The sequence below is a fragment of the Buceros rhinoceros genome, unplaced genomic scaffold (assembly GCF_000710305.1).
Source record: "Buceros rhinoceros silvestris isolate BGI_N320 unplaced genomic scaffold, ASM71030v1 scaffold25551, whole genome shotgun sequence".
Taxonomy (NCBI): domain Eukaryota; kingdom Metazoa; phylum Chordata; class Aves; order Bucerotiformes; family Bucerotidae; genus Buceros; species Buceros rhinoceros.
This window is the reverse complement of record NW_010394054.1, coordinates 10,360-29,334: the sequence shown is the minus strand read 5'-3', so window position 1 is coordinate 29,334 and position 18,975 is coordinate 10,360. Positions and strand designations below refer to the sequence as shown.

General features: G+C 39.4%; 1 protein-coding gene across 1 annotated transcript in view; it reads left to right on the top strand.

The window, feature by feature from the left end:
• Positions 1-13,868, top strand: part of GNB1 (guanine nucleotide binding protein (G protein), beta polypeptide 1) — a 20,616-nt gene extending 6,748 nt beyond the window's left edge. The window contains exons 3-12 of the mRNA XM_010145126.1: positions 1,259-1,366; positions 2,034-2,072; positions 2,884-2,990; positions 3,441-3,504; positions 4,858-5,020; positions 6,663-6,729; positions 8,247-8,448; positions 8,816-9,032; positions 11,673-11,780; positions 12,162-13,868. Of these exons, the coding sequence (XP_010143428.1) occupies positions 1,310-1,366; positions 2,034-2,072; positions 2,884-2,990; positions 3,441-3,504; positions 4,858-5,020; positions 6,663-6,729; positions 8,247-8,448; positions 8,816-9,032; positions 11,673-11,779 (1,023 nt within the window). The 5' untranslated portion in view covers positions 1,259-1,309 and the 3' untranslated portion in view covers position 11,780; positions 12,162-13,868. The remainder of the gene's footprint in view (positions 1-1,258; positions 1,367-2,033; positions 2,073-2,883; positions 2,991-3,440; positions 3,505-4,857; positions 5,021-6,662; positions 6,730-8,246; positions 8,449-8,815; positions 9,033-11,672; positions 11,781-12,161) is intronic.
• Positions 13,869-18,975: the final 5,107 nt, after the last annotated feature.

The window sequence follows — 18,975 nt, the reverse complement described above, 5'->3', positions numbered from 1 at the left end:
CCCCCCCCCCCCCCCCCCCCAAGCTTGCAAAGACAAATAAGCTGATTAAATCTTAACAGAATAATATTTAAAGCTGCTAGCAAAGCATTTGCTTTATTTAATAGTAAAGGGTCAATTCTGGCTAATAAAATGTTCTAAAAACACACTGCCAGTGTTTATTTATAAACTCCAGGTGCTTAGTGTAGCATTTGAAACTGGAACCAATTATCTTGTTCTTCAATAAAAGATAAACATCAGCACGTTTCCTCAGCATCTTGTATTGGTATCAAGCTGCAGAGATTTTAAAATAAAGTTTAACAGCAGCTGAGTTTTAGGTATGGAATGCTACTGAAAGTGCCAACAGTTTTCTGGAACAGCGACTTCTAAAGATAAGTTGTATGCTTAATGGAAAATATCTATATGCTTATTTTATTGGAAACCAGGCCAACAGTTGAGGAACTCGACAGGCAATAGCTGAGGGCGTTCAGTGATAGTGGTTTTATTGAGCCTCTGTCTTGCTGGCTGCAGAGCACAGCAGGCAGAGGGATACATGTTAGTAATTTGGTACTTATGGGTGCTAAGAGTCTTAGAGGGGAAAATGTCTATTGGTAGAGGTTTCTCAAGCTCCTCCCCTCAACCTAATGTACAAAACCCACTGGTTATATTCTGACAACATGTTAATGTTAAAATACATTCTGGAAATCCTGGGGACATGTTTTAGCAATTAAGTGAAATCCTGAACAACGTTTGTGAGTGATGTCCACTTATCCAGATATCAGAACAGCATTTCTCATAACCACTGTGTTACAGCTAGGGTTCATAATGGGTCTTTTTACAGCATTTCGCAAGTGCTTGTGGCAGCCTGTACATACTTAAGGTGCTTATTCTTTGGCAGGAGGATTCCTTACTCTAGTCTTAGGGCCTGCAGAGAAGTTCTGACTTTGATGTCTAACGTTAGTGTTACCTGTGAGTTTACTCTTGGGAAATTTTAGTTTAATCAAAACTGAATCAGAAAAACATTGATTAAAAAAAAGGCAAAAAAAGAGGCCTGGAGGAAAGGACTAAGTCCAAATTATATTTTATTTACTGTGGCTGGAAGAAACCTAAACGTGTTCATGTGTGGTAACACCTTATTCTGAAGATATTTTAGAGAAATGTTTTCGCCTGTATTCCAGTACTTATAAACCGATCTGTTTGGAATGGTTGAAAGGACTTGTCTGCTCTAGTAATGTCAAGCTATGACTTCCACTAATTCTCATGTTTGTCACCTGTCTTTCAGATTTCTGGTTGTTTCGGAGGTGGCAGTGAAGCACACCTTTAGCACAGGAAAATGAGCGAGCTTGACCAGTTACGCCAGGAGGCTGAGCAACTGAAAAACCAAATCAGAGTATGTATTGTATCGGTGGATCCTGGAACCACAGGACAGAGGAAGGGTCTTTTGTGCGTCTTGAGAACAGAGATGGACAGAAATGATGCCTCAAGTTAAATGTTTCACAGTGTCAAAGTTAACGTTGTGGATGTTTAGAAAGAGCAAGCGCATGTAGCTGCTTTAGAAAATTACTTCTTGATCTTTAATATTGCTTAGAAAATAAGTGACACAACTAATGCGGAAAATGGATTAGATCAAAATAAACATTTACTGAAGTTTTTCTGAGCCAGGCCATAACCAATGATAAGCAACCTCCTGCATAAACTAAGGTCAGCTCTAAGGTTTTTCAGGGTATTGTCCAGTTAGGTCTTGAAAACCTCTGAGAATGGAGACTGCACAGCACGTCTGGATGAGCAGTTCCATTGCTTGACTGTCTTCGTGGTGAAAATCATGTTACCCTTTTCTCAAAAGAAGAAGATTCAAATGCTCAATATGCTCAATGTGTTTTGACAGCAGACAGCATGTTCTGTTCATGCTGCAGTTAGGATGGGTCCTCTCTGGCTGACAGGCAGAAATGCTTTCTGAACCTCGTTTTGAGCGTGCTTGATCAACTCGACAGAAGAGATGGAAGAAGTTCTGCATGTTTTGCTGTACTGTAATTTCTCTTACCTTTTTTCTGTTGCAGGATGCTAGGAAAGCATGTGCGGACGCCACCCTGGCGCAGGTAAGCATTTAAGAGTGTAACATGAATTATGAAAATACTTTCTCTTTACAAAAAGAAAATATGATGTAAGAAGGTAAGCACAATTGAATCTTTTTCCTCCTTTACCGCCTAAAAGCAGAACAAAAAACTGTATTTCTTCCAGAAACAGCTACGTTGTTCATGTTTGTTCAGTTCCTGAGAATGGTAGCCTTGAGCAGGAGTTTCTTTAAAAAGTGACTCAGGGCACATCTCTACTGCTCAATGGAAAGCAAAGCAGGGGAGTTCCATGGTAGTGGAACAGTTGTGTTCCCGTGACAATCTGAATTACAAGACCTGCTGGGGTTAACCTACTTATTAATTTCCACGCTGTGCTACATGTAGGTTCAGAAGCAGTTCAGACATGAGCTAATACTCTGCATCTTGCTGTATTGTCACATTTTGATCCTATCGACTTGGCTTCAGTCAGCATTAACTTGGGGAAAGGGAAATCTGTGGTCTGTACTACATCTCCTGGAGATACAGTGGGGTTTTTTCCTAGAAATCTAGTAGGAATTAGACTAGAGCAGATTAATATGGCATTGAAAGAGGTGGCAAGACACTGCTTTTTTTCCTAGATATATCATGAATCAGTTTACTCTTGTCACTTCAGTCCATTTCCTTGAATGCGTGTCTGATTTAAGATAGTTGGTACAGAAGTGATTGACGTCAGTTTATTGGTTTAAAATGTCACTAAAATGCATTGGAATGGTCATTTAATTGTAATTGCATATGATGTGTTACTTTTGAAACACTAAAGTGAAAAATTCAGTGTACAATACCATTCCTGTTTCAGATCACAGCCAATATTGACCCAGTGGGGAGAATTCAAATGCGTACTAGAAGAACACTGCGGGGACATCTGGCTAAAATTTATGCAATGCACTGGGGGACTGATTCCAGGTGGGTGCTAGCGATACAAAATCGGATCATGCAAAGTTGAGCGCGCAGTACTCAAACAGGACAGAAAGGAAAACATGTTTTGATAGTGTAGATTCCCAGCCTCAATGAACCCGAAGCCTGAGTGTAGAACACAGAAGCACTGATTCCAGGCAAGTTTCCTCCCTCAGTTTTCAAGACCGAGATGTTAGGTAAATGGCTACAGTTTTTCCTGAAGTCAGAATGTGTTAACGTGTAGGTGTTCTGTCACATATTTGATAAATAATATTTAGCACTGAATTTGAGTACTTGCAAGATTATTTTTATAGAGCTCATAACTGAAATGGGTAATGCTGCACTGTACTTAAATGGTTTCAAGTACCTTGACCTCGATATTAGAGAGAAATGCCATCACAAAGATGATCCTTCTTGTCTTCCTGCAGTGATTGTGTTTACCTCCTGTTTCCTCTCTAGGCTTCTAGTTAGTGCCTCCCAGGATGGCAAACTTATAATTTGGGACAGCTATACTACAAACAAGGTAAGAGTAACTGATGTGTTGCAGATTTCCTTCCTTTGTATTTACAATTGACCATGTTACCTGTCAGCACTCTGGCTGCTTTACTTTCATAGTCCTCAAACCAAATTTTAAATTATCCAAAACAATAAGGTTTACATTTAAAGAATATAGCAGCGTCTTACGTGCGTTGTGTATGGAAATGTGCACCACAAATGGAAAACGATGGAGTGCTTTCTTAGAGAATGGTTTGATTTGTTTTGATACCACAGAGAAATTCATCAACAGAGAGCAAGAAGTAGTGTTGCACCAGAACAGCCAGAGAATTAAGCATAGCCCTCGTAATTTGTTGTCTGCAGCTAAGTATTAAAAGACGTGACATATATAATGGGTTGTTGGAATTATAGGTAGCAAACAGCTTGGTGTTGAAACAGTATTAAATTTGATGACGTAGCTCCCTGAAGCAGTTAATGCAAGAATACTTGATTTATGGTCTGCAGATGTTCTTCTGGCAGTTGCAGCACACACTGGAAGTAACACAGTTGTCATAAATTGATCTTTTCCTGATGATAAAATGGCTCAAGGTGAATATTCTGATTAGTTTCTTGATAGAAGACTTCATAAAATGAGCTGGTTGTGTTTTTAACTGCTGATTGCTGCAGAATCACTGATTACTGTAGCAGCAGGGGAAGACAGTAATCTGTACTGTTTGCTGAAGAAATGCAGGAAGATTGTTAATATCGCATGAAATCTCACAATACGTATGAGGATGTGATCCCTTTCTTAAAGATGATAGGAACAAATTTGAAGGATGATGCAATGAGTTAACAAGACAGAGGAGGTTTAGCTTCAATAAATTTTTAAATAATGTTCTTTGAGCACAGAATGATAAGGAAACATGGGGTAGTTATTTAAATATGAAGCTTGATTGCTTGCAGTGAGTTTCCAAAGAAGGATTTAAATGGCAGTGAAAGCAGCGATTTCCTTACTTTTTCATTCATAGCATCTGAGCCTGGAATCGGCAGTTTTGCTGACTGTACTTGGAAGTCAATATTTTCCTGAACCTATAATAAACCAATAGTAATCAGGGCAGTGAAATGAAATAATTTAGCTTTTACCAAAATTGCTGATTAAACTGTATTCAGGAAAGGCAAATCTGATGTTTCAATTACGTCATTACTTGGTCTGACGAGCTGTATATGCAAGTTACCCTCAAAATAGTTTGGTGCTCAAACAGCCAAAGAGTTTTCACTGTTTTTTTCTTGTCCTTTTGACAAAAAATGATGTACGTCTGGAGAGACGGGTGAAAAACTTCCTGATGGTGAATTATTGAATCAGTTGTTCTGCAGATGAAATACATTAACGTATCGGTTTCAGGTGCATGCTATTCCTCTGCGTTCATCTTGGGTCATGACTTGTGCGTATGCTCCTTCTGGAAATTATGTGGCTTGTGGTGGTCTCGACAACATCTGTTCCATTTATAACTTGAAAACTCGTGAAGGGAATGTACGTGTCAGCCGTGAACTAGCTGGTCACACAGGTGAGTGCCTGTTGAGAATGATCTAAGTTACCTAAACACACAGTGAAGATTTTCTAAATCTTTAAAATATAATTTCCTAATTGGGGAAAGCCAGGTGGGTGGTTTCTTGAACTCCACTGACAAAACACTGGCTGTACTCTCCGGTATCTTGTAAAGTACAGGAGTGGTACTGAGCCTGTCACACACATCGGTAGTCTTCTGCATCCTGGCTGAATCAGTAATACCTCCAACAGTCAGAGAGAGGGAATGGACCGTAATTAGGCATTTCTCCTGAAGCTGCAGCTCTGAAGCTGCATGTCATCTTCGTAGACTCTTTATTTCCACAAAGAGTGTAATCCAGAACATAGCAAAGCAAAAGTGGATTGCTCTAAAGGCTGTCAGCTTAGCTCCAGAGAAAACCTCTGACGGTTCTGTAGGGAAATGTCAGGTGGCTTTCTGCCTGAGTAAGCTGTAAGTACACAGAGTAAAGAAAATGGAATAAAGACTGTTCATTGAAGAAAAATGAGTAGTTATGCATTAATGAATGTTTCTACAGAAAGTTAACTGCGAATGCAAGTATGCTTAATGCTATTTGATTTTTTTCAGCTGTTTTTCTTACAAAGCATGATATATGTCATTTAGAGGAATTGTGTACCCTCTGGGTGTCCTTAAGGGAGTGAGGATGCAGTGCTGATTTGACCTTCAGATAGTGGTTGTGATGTGACCAGTAAAGTCAGTTCTAAGGTGGTACTCTGCTCCTCTTCCCTTGCCTCCTGCCCACACTCAGGACACAGGGAAAACTGAGCTGATATTTAGACACAGGGAGCTTTGGCTTTCAGTATGTGGTCGTGAGTGTGGATCATGATACTGAAAAATATTTTGGCAATAAAAAGAGTGTTATTTCTATGATATTCCAGCTGCCTTTATGTTGTCTTTATGGTTACGAACTGTATAGCTGGGAAAATCAGAGTTGTTACATTGATAGTTGGCATGTGGTACCTCAGTACAGAGCTGCTTCTGAGCATTCAGATGAAATTCTTTGCCACGTTGGGAAACATCAATGTCTGTGCCCTGTTCTTTGCACTGACCAACAATGTAGTTCACTTTTTTTCGGCAGTTGTATGATACAGTTTGAGGTCGTAAGCATTTGTTGCTCCTGGATGCAGTGATGTACAGATCCCCTTTCTACAAAATAGTTTAGTGTGTTTAGTTTAGTGCAGGGTCACCTATTCTTCTCCAGCTTGGCCAGTGGATTCCACACTTTTGTCTCACACTCCCTCTTCCTTCTCCTCCTCTCCCCACTCTACCAAAACAAAAACTGGCAAGGTATTTCCAAAACAGTGTCTACCCTGTTTGGTTAAGCTGCTTAAGTGTGTTTTCTTCTGATTCAGACACATCTTTGTTTAGGCTGCCTTGCAGTGATACCAGTGTACCACTGTGCTACTGTGGTGGTTGAACTGGGCATGGTCTGTAAAGAGCAAAACTACATTTTGTCCAGCACGTTGGAGGTTCCTATATAAAAACTGTCTGTGCTGTATTTTAGGCTTATATAGTAGCTCTTGCTGCATCTTCAGGAGAGGAGGAAGCAGCGTATAAGCAAGCCAGGATGCAATGCGAAGAGTAATCCCTGGTCTTGCTCATCAGCTTTTTATTTTGTGTTCAGGATACTTGTCATGCTGTCGTTTCTTGGATGATAATCAAATCGTTACCAGCTCTGGTGACACCACTTGGTAAGCAGTAAAATTTTGATATGATCATTAGTAATGAGTTTTCACAGCTATACTCTATTATTGAAGGCAACTTTATTCTTAGTAAACCTGATAGTCATGCAGAAGACTAAATGTGATTTAATTATTGTTCATATGTCGCATTTTTATTTGGAAAACTTGGACTTTCAAGTTCATTAGCTTTGGCTGTTCAGTTATGCCCATGTTCTGAAGAGCCTGACCTAATTCTCTGTGTAAGGTGATATGGGAATTTTTTTTTTACTGTAACTATTTGGCTTTCAGAAATAAGTGTATTAGATTAATGGCTTTTCTCAAACTTGTTTAGTATTCAGTATTTATTACTTTAAAAGTCGTATTTGGATTTTTCTAATACAGAATTTAGTTAATGTTAATCAGAAGAGCTTCAGAAAAAGTCTACAGTGACAGTAGATGGGTTTTTTGAGGAGAGTGTAGGTGTGTGTCTTAAATACTAGCTTCTGAACAAAAAAAGACCTCGATCTTTTTTTCATAGATTTTCTATTATATCTAATTCTTAGAAGCATTACAGCTCTCCCAAGCAGCAGTTCTTACAGCAAAGATTGTCTTATAAATACCTCTCCTGCACAGTGTCAGTCTCTTTGAATGTCCATGTATTAGTCTACTGATTCCAAGTTGCTATTGAGTATATAAGTTCGGGGTTTATACAAAAATGTTTCTAAATATGTTGGCTTTTTAAAAAAGAAACAAACAGGATTTATTAAAATTATGCTCTTTCTAATACAGCTGCTTCGGGAGTTACTGTAGTAACTCTACAGTTGTCTGGATAACAGTTTGTCCTTGACATCACTTCAGTTCAGCCAAGCTTCAAAGTACAGTATCAAAGTACAGTCATCTCTTATTTGCGTAGTGCAAATCTGCCACTGATGGGTCTGGTTTACTGAGCAATTACAGAAATTAAAGAGCCTTAATCTTCCTTAAATGTTGAGACCTCTTGCCAGGGAGGTGGTAGTGTTCTTTCACCCCTTTTATACTCTTTGGCTATCACTGCAGTAGTGATTTTTCTGTCTTAGCGGTGGTGCAGCTTTAGGGTGACAGACACAATTCCCAGTTACACATCCTCAGTCAGGTTTTAAAACTGAGAAATGCTGTCTCAGCTGTTGCTCTACCTTACCACTACTGCTTTAAGTGAAGGTGGAGTAGTACTGGACAACAGTCATTGGCACATCACAAGAAGTTCGTGTATAAGCAGCCACATCTGTTAGTCATTAGTTTTTTGGAATGTTTTTCAAATTAAAGCCCCCAATATTTTAAAATTGAAGATGACTTTTAAAATCTTCTATGCATAATTATACTGTAACATAGCCAAATTGTTCAACAAAATGTCTGGGTTTTCTACTCTCAGTATATTTTTTGTTAATACTTTATGGAGTTTTACTTTTGAGCAGTGATATAAATGAACAGGTTTAGACAAGAATTGCTGTCTAGCTCTTCTAGTGGAGTACAAATGTGTTAATTTCTGCCTTTTTAATTATTCTCTCAAGTGCGCTCTGGGACATAGAAACTGGTCAGCAGACAACTACATTTACTGGGCACACTGGAGATGTCATGAGTTTGTCTCTTGCTCCTGATGCCCGGTGTTTTGTTTCTGGTGCCTGTGATGCCTCTGCCAAACTGTGGGATGTTAGAGAAGGAATGTGTCGGCAAACCTTCACTGGTCATGAGTCGGACATCAATGCCATCTGTGTACGTATCGACCCCTACAGAGGACATGGCATTCTGATTGGTATTTTTATATTTCTCTGGTCTCAGCATTTAAGCAGGTACTATTGGACATAGTATTATGGCATGTTTGCTTTAATAGTTTTTGTGGCTGTGGGAAGTACTTGAAATTTGTACAACTTCAGTTCCATTGTGGTAAATGGAAATAGGGGCTGTTCTTCAGGTGCTCTTACTGACTTCCCTGGTTTTGCCTATATCGCAGTAATGTAGAGGTGTTTACTCTTCCTCGCTGTATTCTTATTCTGCTTGGTCTGTACAAAATGGTATATTCTGTGACACAGAGGAATCAAGTCTGAAACCGTGTCTTTTTTCCTCCCCTCCCTCACTGAAGTTCTTCCCCAATGGCAATGCATTTGCCACGGGCTCGGATGATGCTACGTGCAGGCTTTTTGATCTGCGGGCTGATCAGGAACTTATGGTTTATTCACACGATAACATCATCTGTGGCATCACCTCTGTAGCATTTTCCAAGAGTGGGCGTCTCCTCCTAGCTGGATATGATGACTTCAACTGCAATGTCTGGGACACACTGAAAGCTGATAGAGCAGGTAAAGGTTTTTGGTTTTAAAAATTATTAATGTGGTGTGACGTTTCAAGTGTGTGAGCTGGGTCACATGCACAGACCTGTTAGCATCCCCTTTGCCAACTTTAAAACTTGGTGCTAACCAGTTTTAGGATGACCAGTGATGAAGGAAGCTTCATGATGTTAACAAATTGGAATACTGCAAAAGAATGGAAGGGAACAATGAATGCTTCAGAACAGGAAGATTGCCACTAAAAAGAGGCTTTGGGGGATTAAGGGCTACTTTTTTTAGACTTTATGGCATTGTTTATGTATGAACTGTTCAAAGCAATTCACCATTAATGTTGCTATTTATATAAAATTTTTTTTCTTCCTATTTGTAGTGGCAGCTGTAGAGACAACCAGCGAAACAAACGCTGGCAATTCTTTTGAGGAAGTGAATATGAAATTTATGGTCCAAAGATTAAGTTATCTTAACTTCAATTCTTTAAAATGAAAAATTCCTTTAGAAAAAAGGAGTAAAGGTATAAATTAGGCCATAAATGTTTTGTTATTTTCATCAGAACAGGGGAAGGGAACAAGGACCTGCTCTCTTAGCAGATAAAGCAGTCTAGGCTTTTAAAATTATCTGAAATGGGTTTTAAAAACAAACAAAAATCACCAGAGAAGCAGAATATCCTTCCACATGCAATTGGAAGGATTAGTTGCAAGTACGTTATTTGGTGCAAACTGACTCATTGCTTTGAGGGGAGAATTTACTGCAGGTAGGAAAAAAAAATAAGCAAACTTATCATCCTGGGCTATACCAAAGTAGTTTCCCTTGGGTTTGTTAGTTTCTGTCTCTAGCAGCTTTTTTTTACCGCTCAGATTTTATTCTTTCTTTCTTCCAAAATCCATGATAGTTTTTATGTGCTGAGAATTTGAAATTATGGACACTCGGTTCATATATTTTAAAATAGTATTTGGTTCAGTTCGCAAGTTGATGGTGCTGAATATGATTATTTCAGAACTGAAATGCATTTCATGAATCAGCCTTGCCTGTGTTGAGATCTCCCACTCAAGACTCCTGTGCTTTGATTATTGAGACCATAAATGTGTATGTAAGCTTATATGGAGATAAACAGAGAAATTTCTCTCGATTAATGTCTAGGTTAGTTTACAATTGGCTGTATTTAAGTACTGCAAAAAACATTATGTGGTTTTTCCTGTACTACTTCTTTGAAAGACCGTCCTTAAGAAAAAGGCCAGGAGATGACAATCTTCCTTACCTGTAGAAATGAGAAACAATTTTTTGTACTGGGTTCGTGGTCTACGTTCTTAAACCACTACTTTGTGGAGTATTCTGCTTATTGAAATGTTCTGAGACTTGAGAGTGCTGAACAGATCTGAAACTTGTATTGCACCTGATTCTGTATTGAACACCTTTGTGCTTATGTATGCAGTTCCAGCTGGATGAGACTTCTTTGTCCTCTCTTTGTTGCAGCGCTTATTAACGTTGATGCTAGAATGAATTTTGATATATTAATATGATTTCAACAGTAAATTTTAGGTAGCTGCTAGGTACTTCTGATAGCTCTGGTTTCTGTATTGCACTGAATTTCAGCAAATTGTATTGTCTGCTTCAGCAGTTACGATTTGGCTTCTGCTGCAGAAATGCACGAGTCTGTGCTGAGGCTTAGCCACTTGTATGGATTTAACAGGATCTAGAGATTCACAGTGTTACTCACAGCGTTACTGCTTTTACAAAGTATATCAGAAATGTTACTGCTTCCAACATCAAGAATCTTGATGTATGAAATAGTGATTTTTACACTGAATTAACAGTTAAATGAATTAATTTTAAAACATAGCAGCTTGTGTAGGAACTAAAACCAACAATGTTTTGTATTGGAGAACAGTAACTGGAGGGGAAAAGCTCAAAATATGAATGAGAGTGTAAGTGATGTAGAAAGATTAATTTTAAGTCTAAGAATATCTTAGCTTAGTGCTGTGGACTGGAAAGAGCTTGAACATAATTAGGTTTTCTTTTTACCTCCTTGAAACTGTTCAGTTAAAGAGGATAGAGGAAAATGTTGGCTCCCTTAATTTTTCTTAGCGTCTGAATTCTTTTTTTAACAGTACTATAATTGAATTGTAACAGTTCTCCATATTGACAAATAGATCATATGTAGGAGTTTGTCTTCTAAGTGCTTGTAAACGTAGTAGGATAAAATTAGATGACAAATGCTTTAATGTTCATAATCTAATTCAACTTATGATTTTGCACATTAAAAATATTTGTGAAATCTAACTGATCTTTATCACTACAGAGAGGAAACGCTAGAGCTAGGCAACGCATGGTTATATTTATTGCTATGACATTGTCAGCAGAACTTTTGGGGCTATGATTTCACAGCTCACAAGAAACCAGTAAAGGTCATAATGTGGGGAATATACAGGGAAAATGTTCAGTAATGCATTTTCCGCATTATCCCTTTGCAAACCCCCCCAGTTATAGCTAAGTTTGTCCTTACAGAACCAAAAGCATTTAACAATTCCAACCATGTTTGCTCAGGATTTGTGAAGGTACAGATTGACTAATCCCAACGTGTGCTGCTGTTGCTTGACAGGAAATATGAAATCATCAAAGTAATGTAGCATGTGTGTTACATGTTGTTATGTATAGGTGTCCTTGCTGGTCATGACAACCGTGTCAGTTGCTTAGGTGTGACTGATGATGGCATGGCAGTGGCAACAGGATCATGGGACAGCTTCCTCAAGATCTGGAACTGAAGTAGGTAGGTATCCACTTAATTAAGGCTTCCTCATTTGGTATTCAGGATGCTTTTCTCCAGCTCCAAACAGGCCTGTTTTACTGATGCTGCAAGCTTTATAGTTCAGGTTGGGAAAGTCACTGAGGAGGAAAAAAAAATTGTTTTTTTCGGAGGCTATTTAATGTAGGCAGTGACATTTTTGTGATGAACTATTTTTGGTGTGTTTTATTTTCCTGGTAGGAATGACTGCATGGTCTTTGGAATCTGGGTTAGTAAACAAATGGCGTTCTTCAAAACAGCGAGATAGTGGCTAAATGCGTCAGTGGGTAGAGAGAGCAAAGCTTGAAACTTGATTGCAGTTTATCAAAGTGCAACTCTTAATTGATCTTTCTGTGTGTCAGAAGAGCGGCGGACTCCATGACTGGAAGAAGTTTCCAACGGTTGAAAATTTAAAATGATAGCATATCCAATCCAACCATACTAACTTGGACCCCCATCCTCCCCAACTTCAAAGGGCAAGATCTTTTCCGTCTCCTGTTGCTGAAATGAAGAGCACAATTACCTTTCCGAGAAGAATTTCTGTGTTGTAAGCAAAATGAAAATTGTGCATTCCTTTTGGGACCATTTTTTTTTTTTGTCTTGAGAATTAAAAAATGAAACACTATCATAAAAGCATGACCAGAAAATAAACTTGAGCATAATTGTGAAACAGTTAGCTTTCACTGTAGTTTCCAAGTTGAAGTTAAGGACTTTATCTCACACACTTGCAAATTTTAAAGTCATGTTTGTAGCAGGATTTTTTTCAAGTTTCCTTTTTAAATACATTTCTTTATGTATTTAATTGAGCAAAACAAGGGAGTCCTAGCCCAGAGCATCTGGGGGTTGTTAACGCTGTAAATTTAGTCCCTAATTTTTTTTATTTTATTTTCTAGTATCACAGATAATTGTTGCACAAAACTTGGCATATATAGGATAATGTTAAGCAGTAAGGTAACCAAGCACATGCTGTAAAAGGTAATGAATGCTTGTTTAAAGAATCCTTTCACCTTTTATGGATAACAAATGTAATCCTTGGTCCCTCCTGCCCCCCTTTTTCACCACACTGATTTTTTTAATCTGTTTTGGTTTTGTCCACTTGAAAGGGCAGTTTATATATCCTAACACTATCCTATAAGTCTCAACAACCAGGAATCTCTGTTTTCAAAAGAGACCTATCCTACACTTGGGTATTGAGTCAATTCTTTGTGTATGAAATGATGTACAAATCAATGTTTTGAAAATAATGATCTTGAACTTTCTAAGTTAAACAAAAAAAAAACCTTTTTTGATTGTTTGCCATATTGGGTGGGTTTACTCTTAGAATCGCATGCTGTAGAAATGCTAAAAAGTGCATATTGGACTAAGTCCTTAGATGTTTTTTCTTTGAAGAAATAACCTGTTTAAAAACTGTAACCATTGTCGCTGTATTCATTTATTGTTGCTACTCTGTGCATAAATCTATGAAGAACTCAAGTACAAAGCTATGCACGTTTTGGAGTAGCGTGATAAGTCACTTTTTTTTTTAAAGAAACAGCCTGTTCAAACAATCGCTGTCAAAGATTCTGGGGTGTGGGAGGAGGGAACCTAGACCATCTTCTTTATAAATCAGTTCCTCACAGCCAGTTCCTCTTGTAGGATGAGTCCTTTGCATTTGATCAGAGTCATTTTTGTAATGAGCAGGTTTTCCTGGCTTTCTTTTCAAATAAAATGTTAAAAGCAGCAGTGTTTGGACAGCAGATTGTTCTGTTAAACTTTCCTATCTTCTCACTGTATCCAGAAATGCTCCTTCCTAGCAGCAGTAGTAGCTTCTCTCCATTTTGTTTTTTCTGCAACATTCTGTACAAAAATGTGCTGTAATTGTGCGTTAGGCCTGGATTTGGCATAAAAGATGAATTCCCTCTTACTCTCTTTCATGAAACTACTCTGTAGAGCTTTCTCCACGCCCTGTATCCCTCTTCACCTTTTGTATTTAATTTTAAAGTCAGTGTACTTCAAGAAAGCTGGATGCAAGATAGATACTATATTAAAATGTAATGTTATTTAAGATGTAATAAAGCAGTTTGACATGAGTTTTGACTGATCTGTTTTGCAGCTTATTGTTCAACCCACAAAATGGCTTCTGGAAGGATTTGAGTTATGAAATAAATGAGAAGTGTACGCTGCCCCAAAACAAATTGTTCAGTATTTTAAAATGGCTTGGATTTTTAATGGTTAATTGGGCAGAGTGTGCAGTGTGAAGGTGTGTATTCATGTGAAGGGATGGGGGGCTTGTTTTAAAGCTAAAAACTGAGTTGCAAGATGAACTAAAACCTTCATGATTTTTGTTATTGGCAAGTGTCGCCAGCAGTATCTGAAAACGCGTGTAGCTGTGCAGTGTCTGCTGACACTGAACGGCGAGTGTGTGGAGCTTAGTGGCTGCACGTGTTTTGCTTCCTCCTGTCTTAAGCATTTCAGATGGACATTCCTTGGATTGATTGCTAGAGCTACTGGAGAGCTTAATCAAAAACTGCTGGTAGCACTCTTAGCTCCAACTCCAAATCGAAGTAGCTGGTACAATTCGTGTGGTACATCACAAAAACGCTTTGTGGAGAATGATAGAATGTAACACTGGAAGTAGGAAATCAGAACAAAATGTTTAACTGCTTTTAAAACTTTTGTGTCCTTTAATAGGGAAGGAATTGAGAGGAGCATCTTGTGTTATTGCCGTTTGAGGATCTGGCCAAATAAACTGTTGTCAGGTAGCTGTCCTCACTGTTGTAGGTATTGAGAAGGGTAAGTAGTTGTCATTTTAATGCTCAGTAAGAACATAGTCTCCCAAGGCAGAATTTTATCTAGGGGGAGGGGGAAAAGAAAAAGGATTTTACCCACACAGAAGCAAATGCCTGAAACGAGGTGTCAAAAGGCAGCTGGTTTAACAACTTGGTATTGGGCCACTTGAGGGTTTTGTTTTGTTTTTTTAGTGGGTAAAGAATCTTCTCTTGTTCTGACCTAAACAAAAGTGGATTTTCCCTCATTTCACATCAACCCAGAGAAATTCTAGTGCCATGGCTTGGTTTCATACCAAACATGGAAATTCTCAGCCTCAATGGGGAAGTTTTTAAAAGCTGTGAGTATGGAAAATATGATGATGACATTACTTAACTAGCAGTCGTTAACTGTGAGCTTTGGGTTTTTGGACTGCAGTCTACTGGTAAGTAGCTTATGGCTGGAAATGCTTAAATGTGGGAATTCAAATTTAGTCTTTTCCAATTCCAAGTGGTATAGCTGTTTTTTCCACTCATGTGGTATAGTTTTATTCCAGCAGATGTTTCATATTCTATAATGCAATAAATGCAGACATGATCTGCCTCACCTTCCTTACTCTCCATCCGTATGTTAAATTAGTGCTTCCTGCCCGTGTTAAGAACGCCTTTGCTGGCAACAGAATACCCACCGAGGTAGTGACTGCTTGTGTTAAGAGGCTAAGGTGCAGTGGAAACCGTTGCAAAAGCCTCTTATACAGTGCTTCTGTTAAATATGAAGCGTTAAACTATACAATTTAAATACCTGTCTTTGCTTAGTTATTCAGAGAGCTGTAACTGCAGAAAAATGGGTGTGCAGAGTGTGCAGCACTGAACTCTTGTGTCTTTGACTTTGGGCCAAGTCTTTGAGTTTTGAATGCCTCTAATTTTAGGGTGGGCTTGGATCAGTACTCACATCATCATGGCTTATGTAATCTTACCTCCAGCAATCCTTCTGTGGGCTTTGAAAAGATTCTGATTGAGAGGCAGTCCTAGGATATAGTTCCAAGAGAGCACCTTCACCTAGCTTCTGGCAGATCTCTAGAGCAAGGTTTTCTCAGCTGAGGACACTAATATGTGAGAATGGTTCGTCCCTGCTCGGTCTTAGTGGCAGTGCTTGCAGTTTCTCACTCCTGGGCTCCTGAGTATGTATCAGATATATGAAGGGATGAGCAGCAGTTTCTTTGCAAAGGAGGATGGAGTAAAACTTCCTGTGTTCATGAAGCATGTTAGATGACGAAGGTGGACAAGACTAATGGATCTCAGATATTTGGATAATGAGGGTGTGGAGGTGAGAAGAGAAGGAGTTACAGTTGTCTGGTTCTGGCTTGGAAGGTGTGTCATGTAATAGAATGGATTTCCATGGAATTTGAGTCCTCTCATGGAGATGCAGGAATAGAGTCGCAGGAAGAGTGAGCCGATTTCTCAATCTCAGTACCTAGAGCTAAGACTTTTTAATTAAAATGTTTTCTGTGCCCCTCATAGGCTTTAATTTCATAGTGAATTAAATGTATTTTAAGATTTGGGCTTCTACTGCTAGTAGAAGAAAAGATGAGTTGGTCATTCTGACTTTTGACCATTAAGTGCCCTAGAGTGTGTGTTTTAAATCAGCTGTGAAATGTTCAGCAATTTTGAGTTCGAATCGTGCCCTGAAAGAGCTAAAAATAGAATGATCTGATTTCTGGGAAGTGGCAGAGTAAATAAAGAATAATAAAACCTGTCACCCCTGCTGAGTTCTGTGTAACTTGGACTGAAACAAATCAGGATCCTGTGTGGTATTATGATTAACAGTGTTTACATTGTAGGCGTAACCATGAATGCAGATTTCAGGAGAAAGAAGAAAAGAACCGGCTAATGAGCAAGTTCTTGCAGCAGCTGGCTGTTTTTGCATAGTGATGCTCTGGTTTTCTTCTCATAATCTTTAGAAAGTCTGCTGCTGCTCCTAAATATCAGGCTACTCAATGGATCTGGGTTGAATGGGTCAGTTTGTATCTGTATTACATTCCAATGTGCAATAACTCTCCCAAAGTATGTGAAAAGTTGAATGTTTTTCTGGTCTGGGCTTCTATGAGAAAGGGAAGAAGAAGAGCTGGGGTAAGTTTTGAAAGAATAAACAACAGATTTCCATTCCACTGCTGTAGAGCAGGGATGCTCAGCCGATTCCCTCGTCCCCACTGCTCTGAGTGGCTTTTTTCTGGCACTGTCATTTGCTGATATAACTATTATTACTTTGGTCCAGCGTACCTGATGAGCTAAACCAGCTCTGCTCCTTCTGGTCTTTTCTTAAGCAGTACTGGATGTTGGTTTTCTCTTTTCTCACTGTTCTTGTGAAACCTGATCCGCTGGTAAATCAAAACCCGTGGGCCTGCTCTATCAGCCCCTTGGGCTGAGAAGGTGAAGGCCTTGATTCTGATGTGGCTGGATGTCGTTCCGGGCTTAACCGCTTGTGTTAAACCATCTCCGCAGGAAACACTGTGCAGACAACCAGCGGTTCCTGTTTCCTGACAGGAGACGGTACACGCCTGACAGGTTTCTGCCCTTCTGGCCACGGAGCCTCACGGCTGGACCTGTCCTTGGCTGCCTGTTGGTTGGTAACCTGCGCGCGTCGAAGAGTGTTGAAATGCCAACTGGGGAGGAGTCTCCTTGTGTAGCAATTACTCTGTGGGTTAAATTAGTTCAGTGGAAGCAGGAAAGCGTGTGCTCACCCTTCCCATGGTGATTCCTAAACTCTTGTCAGATATGGACAAATTGTGGGGTCCCAGATCAAGAGCTGATGTTCCAGAACTCTTCCCCTCTGGTAATCTGGGCCCAGTCAAAGTGTGTTCATTAAAGGAAGGACAAGTTGAATCATCCTGAAACTGTCTACTCGGCTTTTCTTCAACTGTCAATACCAAAAAGTTTCCAAGGAGTATTTTGAAGGTGCGTATGGGGTAGGAACACAGACTGCGTTTGTGAAATTACCCAGTACGTGACTGACAGGGGAAAACAGAAGCTGCACAAAGGAGTCTAAAGCTGGGTGAGCTCATTGCTTAGAAAGTTGACTGCTAAAACCTCACTCCTCAGAGTTCAAGTAATTCCAAGATTAAACCAAATCAATTTTGGCATAAAATAGGACAGAGTGAATCTTCTTTTCCTTTTTAAATTATTCATAAGCCATTTGCTCCAGGTTGGGGCAGTGTGGTGTGATTGACCCTGAGAGGTAATAATCTGTGGAGAGAAAGTGGAAAATGAGAAGTTTATTTGATGTAACAGATTTTTAAATGGCAAAATAGACAAGGGAGGAAAAAAATCTGTTTAAAAGGATGAGCTCTTCAAGGTGGTAAAATGCGGAGTTCTCTTGAAAATTGTAGAGAAATGGGAACAGTGCAGCTCCATCTGGTGGCATAAAACCTAATGGAGATGGGTGGTCAGTGAAGAGACAGTGGATGTGACAAAGCAGCACGTGCTGCGTTTGGCTGCAGCGTGTGTTCCCTGTCCGTGCAACCCTCCTTCGGATATTTTCAGTCCATTGACCATGTCCTGGTTTTCCATAAAAATTTACAAACCAAACAAGCTTTTCCTACTGTTTCCTTTCATAGGAACATTCTGTTCTAATTTTTTATGTAAAAACTTCAGATTGCAGAGGTGGAGAGGTTAAAGTCAGCCGGTGTTAACGGGAGCAGGGTCTCTTAGACAAGTTTAAATCCAACTCTTATTTAGAAAAATAACGGATGGAGATCATGAAGAGCCTTTGTAATCCCCTGCACTTCTCTCTGCCCACCCCCCAATGTTTCTGAACGCCCTCTCAACTTTTTTGACACACCCTGTCACAGCTCTAATCCTGAGTGATTGCTCTTTTCAGCTTTCCTCCTCTGCTTTAAGTAGGAACCATTATCTAATGAAGGTATTTTGATTGACAAGGTGTTCGTGCTAAGATCAGGCTGTGGTGCCTGCTTCTCTCTAGCAGCGTAGTGAAGTACCGTTCTGCAGTGGAAAGGAGCACTGCTGTGATACACACTACTGCATCTGATAGCACCATCGCACAGTCCACGTCCCTGCTTGCAAAAGCAACGTATTTTAAGATCTGTAGAATTCTAGTATTTAGGCTTTGTCTCTTGCAAAATAAGGGTTCATGCTGAGTGAAGAGCAAGTAGGCAGCAGCAGCAGCAGATCCTTTCCTACCCTGGCTGGTGCTTGACAGAGTGAGTCATACTGTAATAATATGTAACTGCATATATTTATCTAAACTTCCACTGATTTTTTTTCATCATAGTTCCTTATCTTTTTTTAGTGATTGACTTTCTGTGATGTTATAAGCAAAACTGAAACAAGGTCCAATGGGAATAATCATGTTTGCTCCTTGGCTCCCTGAAGCTGGTGCTTAATCCAACGGGAAGAGGAAGACAAGATTTAGAGT